The following is an 8,561-nucleotide window of genomic DNA, read 5'->3' as shown; positions in this document are numbered from 1 at the left end:
ATAAATACGAGGACTAAAAGAGGCAGCACGTGTAGGCTGGAGATGCATCGTATCGAAACTCACTTTGAGAGATAATGAGCTTAGCCGCCTGGTTTCAGGTACCGCTACAGATGGGAGAGATTTATTAGACAGGAGTGAAGCTCGAAAATTCAAGGGATGTTATTTTTATTTTAGCTTCTTCTTGTTTTTTTTCTTTCAAAATTTGGATTTTTTATAATTAATTTCAATTAATGCATTTAATATATGAGTTCATATTATGGAAATCAAGTCATTTTATAAATAACTTGTGCTCATATTTTCTTATGACATTTATTATTGAGTCAAATTCCAACATTGATTTATAAACACATACATTTTTTTTACTATAAAAAAGTTTATTTATATTTTAATTTTTTAACTAATACAATATATATATAGTGATCATATTTTCTTATGACATTTATTTGCTCCTCTCTTTCTTTATTTTTAGGATATCCCAAATTAACTATCTCGCTTCAAAAGTTTAGCAAAATAAATTTCAATACCTCTTTATAATTACCTTTTAAATTTTTTAAAAAATCTCAAAACTCAATAATTTTTAAACTTAAAAGTATAACTTCATAATTTTAAAAAGAAACAAAATATTAATTTCATGTCTACTAAAAGTCAGTGAAACAACTAATATGGAAGAGAGATGATAGTCAAAATTAAGGTTGATTTATAAACACATGTCATGTATACATTTTTTTTTAAAGAAAATTTATTCATATTTTAATTTTTAATTATAATACAATATACATAATAAAAATATTTATAAATAAGTTAAGATTGTGATTTTTTAAACCAATCTAACTGTAATTGTAAAAGTGTTATTGAACCTCATATAAAATTAAGGATTTTGCTAATCACAGTCGCTTTCATATAAAATTAAGGGTTTTGCTAATCACAGTCGTCTTGCACGACTGTGACTTTACAATCATTTGTCCTATTAATATATGAATCAGATCACATAAAATGCATTACATGCATTAATTACTTAGTATCTATTTTAGTGAAACTCTACAAAATTTATTTTTTTAGACAAATACACCTTTTAAATTATCTAACATTTCTTCTTTTCTTCCCTTTTAATCTATCCATATGAAAATGTGTACTTGTGTGTGTGTGTGTATATATATATATATATATATATATATATCCATATGAAAATGTGTACTTGTGTGTGTGTGTATATATATATAAAATAACTACTGCTATGTGAATGAATTATGAAAAAGGAAAAAAACTATAATTAGGATAATCCATCTTCAAGAGATGGATTCTGAAGAAAAAAAAAAGAGTTAGAACAAAATCCGAAAAGAAAAAATAATAATAAAAAATAAAAGAGAACAAGAAATGAATCCATATACAAGATAGATTCTAAGATTTTTAAAAAAAAAGCAAAATTAGTTATATATATATATACACTCGTGTATATTTCTTTTTACAACTATTTTGGTGAATGAATTATTTGTTTTTTTTAAAAAAATAAATTTAAAGAAGGATAATTGTAAAAATAAAAAATAAAAACAAAATGAAATATACACGTGTGTGTATATATATATATAACATATGCACACATTTCCATATGGATAGATTAAAAGGGGAGAGAAGAAGAAAGGTTATATAATTTAAAATGGTATATTTGTCTAAAAAAGTAATGTTTGTAGAGTTCCACTAAAATAGAAACTTAAGTAATTAATGCATTTAATGAAATCTGATTTCTATATTAATAGGACAAACGACTATAAAGTAACAGTCGCGCAAGGTGACTGTGATTAACAAAGCCCTAAAATTAAACTACAATGGAGTTGGATTTGAATTAGACTGTACAAGTTATACACATCTCGTCTTTGAATGCAAGCTAGGATGTCAAACAAGATATTTTCCTCCTTACCTATTGTTGCTAAAACCAGCATTACCTAATTATGTAAAATTTATCCTAGATTTTCATATGAACTTATTATTATATGGCTTCAATTAATAATTCTGACTTGCACTTTTTTCTTCTTCTTCCTTCTTTTTTTTTTTTTTTTCAAATCGAATCAATTGTCCTCTCTTATCTCATTTGTAATTTTTCTTAATATAAATGACAAAAAAATACTCTACATACTATATTTTGAGATAGTAATATCATCTCACTTTAAAAGTAGAGTGCATCTGTTAAAAAGGAAGCTTTAAAGGTATCTTATTTGTGATTTTTCCTATTTTTTGCTTTTTTTTTGTCCAATTTTTCAGCTATATTTCCTGAATTCTTTTATTTTGTACAAATATATTTTTCCTGCAAAACACTATCAGTATTTGTTTTGATCAGAGGAAAGTCTTATTCATGCATGCAAACAACTTATAACTGTGTCAAAAAAAAAAAAAAAAAAAAAAAAAAAAAAAAGAAGAAGAAAGGAAAGAAACTATATATATATATATATATATATATATCAAACAATTGAAATATTACATTTTTTTTTTGAAAAATGAAAATCTAAACAGATCTACTATAATATTACTTTCTGAGAAAGCGGAAATCCATCATCATTCACAATGCACCGAGATCTACAAGAAGCCTTTTATAAAATGGAAAATGCCAAATTACACTACTAAAAGTTGACAAATTATTGAATGATCCAGTTTTTTTTTGAAATTTTGAGTAGTGATGAGACCTTAAACAATTTAAAAAGTATATAGTGCATATTAGGAGCTCTTGCAGTTCATGTATCATTTGCCCGATCTATCGCTTATTGTCTCTAGAACATTTATGAATTTTCAACTGTTGCATTTCCAATCACTTCAATTTCCTCTTCCATTTCTTTGTGCTTGAACTTGGTTGTTTACCCAATTCAAACCCAAAGTAATTGCATCAATTGCTTACAGTAGAGTTGTGATTTAGTAGTACAAGTTACACTGTGCTAGTTGATGCCAACACAGTCTAACCTATTTTTGAGAGAGGAGAGGTTATATGAACTACCAACAAGAATGTTTAATGGAGTATATACTCCATGTGCATGCATGTATAAAGCAGTATATAGTAGGAAAATGGTATCTATAAAATCCCCAATTTTGCCGCTGACCACATTATGGGCTCATTGGGCCACTATATTTAATCCAACAGAGAACATGTTAGCCCACATGTAAAGGTGACAATTCATAAAATGAAATAAATAAGTGAGACATGTGGGCCCTTTCTAAAGCCCCTTATGGGCCTTCCCTGAGAGCAGAAACACAGAAAATGTGTTGGCCACAAAATGCAGGACACCTACTTCATTGAAGACGGGCATTTTAATTTGGTTTCCCATATGTGTTTTCTTTAGTATATCTTGGAAATTATTAGAGGCTTTTTTTTATCCAACCACAAGTTTGTAGGCTTTACTTAAGATATTACCTAAAATTTTGGTCTTTTGAGAGGAATGTGAGCTATCTCTACTTCAAAATTGTTCAAATTGGACTACTCAGTAATGGTGGGTGGGTGTTTGAAATGAAGAGTTTCAAAATATATAGAGACACTGTAAATCTTTTTTGAGGTAGCCTTTTAATCAATGAATGATTAAGATCACATAATTAATCAACTTCACATTTACACGGCACTACAAAATTGTAAGTATTTCATGCGTGAGGTTTATTTCTCTGGGCATAGAAGGATTAGGCACAAATTAAGCAAATTCATTAAAGGGAAAAGAGAAGCATTGAACTGATGCTGTCCTGATATTTTCAAGTATTATTATTATATGGGTTACAAAGCCTATATATGATCGACTTATGACTAAACCATTAAACAATATATAATACAAAAATACCAATACATTATGTACAAAATCTTCCTAACCCTAAAACACTGCAGCATTTCTTTAATGCTGTCTAACTTGTATTCCCTTAATTTGTATCTTAATTTCTAAATACTATTTTCTTTTCATGTTTAGTTGTCGATCTCCATTAACTCTCAGTTGTGTATTGGAGGTTTTCTCCTTGCTAGTGCATAATCCATCCCAGCTATGTCTAAACTGTCCGGATATGGCTCGGAGGTGGCCTCCCGGTGTTCAGAAACCGACGAAGAACTCAGTTGTTTATTCCCTCCATTCTTGTCATTCTGTATAGCGTAGAAGGGAATAAAGATAAATGAGGTGGTTCATGAAGTTTAATTAAACCCTAAAAGTGGGAAATTAAGTTGTCTTTGATTATATATGAAAAACCAACCTTTGAAGTAGTGGTAGTGCTAGAAGTTGTCTTGGTCATAAGTTTTCTAGAGTTTCCTGAAAATTATAAAAGAGAACCATTTAAGATATGACATGAAATTTAGTGGTCACATATATATATATATATATATATATATGCAGCTTCTTCATGAAGATGTTTCTTTATTGCAAAAATTACTTTAATAACAAAATTCCCATATATATATATATGAATGTGGAATTGACTTATCAAGTTAGATAAGCTACAAAATTACTTTGTAGAAGAATACAGCTCTAGCTTCTAAAGAACATGCACTAATAGTTAAGCACAAGAGAGAGAAATAAGCTAGAGGGAGGAAAAAAGAAGAAGAAGAAGAAGAAGAAGAAGAAAGAAAGAAATTGAAGAAGTGTGAATTAAGAGAGATTTAATGGTGATTAGGGGTGTGATGCCTAGGTCCATAGTAATCTTCATGAATTTTTGGTAACCAGTGGTGAGATTCCTTGGTTACCCTTGAAATTCTTTTCTTCATGGTACCTGAACATTGTCCATCTTTGCAGAGAATCACCTCTCCCACACCACCATTACTTGTTTTGATTACGCTACCTTCCTGCGCTCACCAAATTAAAAGTTTTTCACTGTCAAAATATAAACTTGGAAGCATATATCTGTGACACAAGTTTAATAGAATATTTCAAAGTATGATCAAATAGAAGTATCGATCATGAAGAAATTGGTTACCCACATGGACTTTGTGAAGCTCCATTGATGCAAATTCTTTCTTTAAGCGAATACCTTCACAAAACAACAAAGAATTTAAAATCAGCACCAAATCATGTAAAGGTCAAAATAAGATCAAATTCAAATGCTTATGGAATTAATGGATATATATACATACCTTGAGCCTCATAAAAGAGAATGGACAGAAGTAGAAGAGAGACTAACAATGAAGGCCTCATTTGGAGAAAAACTTTGTAGACAAGAGATGGGGAGAAAAAAACCTGGTAAAGTTGACAAATTTGGAGTTCCTAAAGTAGTGAATAGAATGAGGGAGGGTTCTCTTCTGATTTCTCTTTTTGTTCAAGAACTTAGATATGCTTGAACATAGATATGCTTTTAAGTATGTGAATGACCTATGACATAGGGTATGCTTGCTTAAATATATAGAAGGCTTGAGGGGTCCATATTAAAATCTTGAACATGCTAGTTTTAAATTGGAATTTACTAGCTTTTTTTTTTTTCATTAATTTTCTTTTCCTTTGGTTTTCTCTAAAATTTGTAGTGCAATGCTGGTTTGGGAAGCTCTGATAAAGCTATTGAGGGGACAAAACAGTCCTCATGAAATTAGGGGCTCCATTTTCTTGAAGTTGAAGGTCCAACAAAAGACAATTTTTTTGAAATGACAAGAAAGTAAATAGTACACCTCCTTTCTTGCAATTCTCCAACTGTCCCACCCTTTTAGGGGTAGGGTGTTCCCCACCCTATTGAGGGAGTCCTTATATTCTGCATGCTATGGATTTTCCTAGTGACCAAACAGACCTTGACAAATGAATGCAATACTCTGATGCATCATCCCTACACTCAAAAGCACTGCCACTCTGTTCTATGTACTTCAAGTCTTCAACTATAAACCCAATTGTCTAATTGATATGCCAAGGCTGATTGATCATATATGTATGTATAGTAACTTCATCAATTGGAATTTCCTACCTTTTTGAGTGAGCAAATACATACCCTTCTGGATGATTAATCAAATCAAAGGGTGAGGGATGTGTAGTGTGTTGTCTTATGATCAGAATACAAGTTAGGGCATTCAAGTAATTGACAAATTTCTTAAATGAAAAAATGAAAAATAGGATTTTTTTTTGGTGAGACAGGTGTCAGGCAGTAAAAGCGAGTAAATGCGATTTCTACTCGCGGGTGGGTTGTAGAATTTAGAGAAAGAAAGAGTAAATTGCCGACGCAGTTGTGGCATTAAATGAGACGAACGAATCAGATGCTACCACGTTATGGGTAGATAGAATTGTGGCCCCATGGCCTCGTCTACGTGTAAATGCAACAAAATAGAGTTAATGCGACGGTGACGGACGATGCTCGCGGTCACCGTCCTGTCTATATGCCGCCTTTAGCTGATGTGGAAAGTTGTCCTCTAGCTGGCCAAAGGGAGCCCATCCACGTGGATGTCCACATCGATGTTTTATGAAATATGATGACGTGGCAAATTATTAAGCCACGTTTCTACTAGAGAGTGACGCCATGTGTGTGCGCTTTTGTGAACAGAGAAACATCAAAGTGGCTACTATGTCAGAAATTGTCAGCCAAGACGGAGACTTGGAGAAATATCCGATTAAGATGTGTTCGCGCGATTATTAACCCTTCGATTTACTAGAGTTGTTCATAGGTGACTGTGTGTCGGCGATATATAGTTTACCAATTTGACCTTTTTGGCACCATTATAAAATATATATATATATAATAAGTTAATAACTAATTAAATAAAATGTTATTCCGTACAATGAGAGTGCCATGGGCCCCTGAGTTTCCAATTTATATTTAACCTTTATTAGTATTTTAGTATACATTTTAACGGAAAAAAAACTTCACACGCGTGATGGTTTAAAAAGGGATTTTATAAGAGTTGTAGTGACAAAAATTCAAATCTAAACTTATTTGCAATGGATTATACAATTTTTATACAATGATTACAATTTTGGTAACAATTTTTATCATAAACTTATTTGCAATGGATTACACAATTATTATAATTGCTGCCGAGTGAGTAAGAAACAATATACTTATTTTTTGGTATTGCCTTAAGATCTAATCCTACAGCTAATTGAAACAATAGTAATAGTTATTTTAGGTATTAGCCAATAGCCATTAATGATTAAATGACTAAATTGAATACTTTTTTTAAAAAATAATAATAATAATTTTTTTAATCTGATTAAACTTTAAGTATGTCCATTTCTACCACTTTCGGTCCGTCACCACCACCCACCTATTCCCCCACTGCCACGACCACCTCTCCCAATCACACCACAACACTGTTGGAAATGGAGGCGTTAAAAACATAAACTTTGGATGAGGTTTAGGATAGATTCCGCTAATATTTTTTTGCGGATCTCTAGATGAGCGTGTTTATCTCCGCAAGGAGATGAACGTGATATATTTACTTTCTCAAATCCGTTTTCGGGTGAATGAGAAATTAGCTCCAAAATGTGGTGTTTTGATAAGCCTTAATGGGTATACAAAGTGTGGGAAGTGTTTGTCCCACATGGAAAAAATGTTGAAACTAATTGAAATTTAAATAAGCCAAATTTGGGCTTGGGCTTGGGCCTAATTGCTTGGGCCTAATTGTAAAGTCCAATTATTTTTTTTTACTAAATGGAATCTTGGATTTGGCCTTTAATTTTGGGTTGGGCTATTTAAATGGGTGGTTAGTTTTTTTATTTTAATTAAAAGTTTGTTTTTTTTTCAAAGCGTTGCATCTATTTCTAAAGGGTTGCATATGTTTTTCAAAGAGTTGCATCTGTTTCTAAAGGGTTGCAACTCAAAACCAACAGACAAAACTATTCATGTGAACCATTGCAACCTATTGGAGTGGATGTGTCTATTGGTGAACAGATACCATGTGAACCATTGCAATCAATTGGAGTGGATGTGTCCACTGATGAAGAGACACACCCAATCCGAAAAGGCACATTAATTAAAAACTACTTTTTAGTTTTTTCTAAAGAGTTGCACCTAATCCGAAAAAGGTACGTTGTTGCCTATAAATATCCCATTTTGGATCATTTGCAATTTATTTATTTTTCAATTTCTTCTATCTCCCTCTCTAGACTTGAACCCAACCCAAGTGGGTTCAAACCATAGGTTAAGTGGTCCGAACCACTTAGACCCTAATTCGATTTCATCGAACCATATTAAAATTGGTTCGAATCATTTGGTTCGGACTGCACCCAATTCAGAATTTATATAGTATAGATGTATTTTTGAGTCAGAGAGAGTATTACACAGAGGAGGTTCGCCGTATCCACGAGTTTATAGTGCTGTTACTGGTGGCTGTAAACCGTTGTATCTTGGGAAATAGACGCCACTGAGTCCGTTAGCACCATAGCGGAGCGAATCTGTCTTAAGGACATAGTATCCAATACTAGCCTCATTCCAGGTTCATTCCTTGTATATTATTATTATTTTATTACTTTATTTTGCATATTTAATTAAATATAGAGTTGCATATTTAATTAATGATTTCTTAGCGTATTGTTAATTATCACATGACATATTAGTATAATGTTTATTATATCTTAAATGTCACATGAAGCATATATCTTTCCAACAGTCTTAAAACAGAATCACTCATTGCGTATGTTTTATTA

General features: G+C 31.6%; 1 protein-coding gene across 1 annotated transcript; it reads right to left on the bottom strand.

Annotated features, from left to right (window-relative positions):
- Nucleotides 1–3,675: 3,675 nt before the first annotated feature.
- Nucleotides 3,676–5,441, bottom strand: LOC132277389 (uncharacterized). The gene is made up of 5 exons (XM_059779248.1): nt 5,078–5,441; nt 4,925–4,974; nt 4,717–4,789; nt 4,204–4,259; nt 3,676–4,096 (listed from the first exon to the last, which is right to left on the bottom strand). Exons 1-5 carry the CDS (start codon nt 5,136–5,138, stop codon nt 3,950–3,952), a joined length of 387 nt encoding a protein of 128 aa, XP_059635231.1. The 5' UTR covers nt 5,139–5,441; the 3' UTR covers nt 3,676–3,949.
- Between the last annotated feature and the right edge of the window lie 3,120 nt (nt 5,442–8,561).

The sequence above is a fragment of the Cornus florida genome, unplaced genomic scaffold (genome assembly GCF_030987335.1).
Source record: "Cornus florida cultivar Cherokee Brave unplaced genomic scaffold, ASM3098733v1 CherokeeBrave_3.0.0_Hap2_Chr10, whole genome shotgun sequence".
Classification (NCBI taxonomy): domain Eukaryota; kingdom Viridiplantae; phylum Streptophyta; class Magnoliopsida; order Cornales; family Cornaceae; genus Cornus; species Cornus florida.
Note: the sequence above shows the minus strand (reverse complement) of the source record. Positions and strands in the feature narration are given on the sequence as shown.

Coding starts and splice junctions, on each gene's coding strand:
- LOC132277389 (XM_059779248.1), bottom strand. CDS start 5,138: ATGAGGCCTTCATTGTTAGTCTCTCTTCTACTTCTGTCCATTCTCTTT. Junction 4,975..5,077: donor TCTCTTTTATGAGGCTCAAG/GTATGTATATAT, acceptor TGTTTTGTGAAG/GTATTCGCTTAAAGAAAGAA. Junction 4,097..4,203: donor GCACTACCACTACTTCAAAG/GTTGGTTTTTCA, acceptor TACGCTATACAG/AATGACAAGAATGGAGGGAA.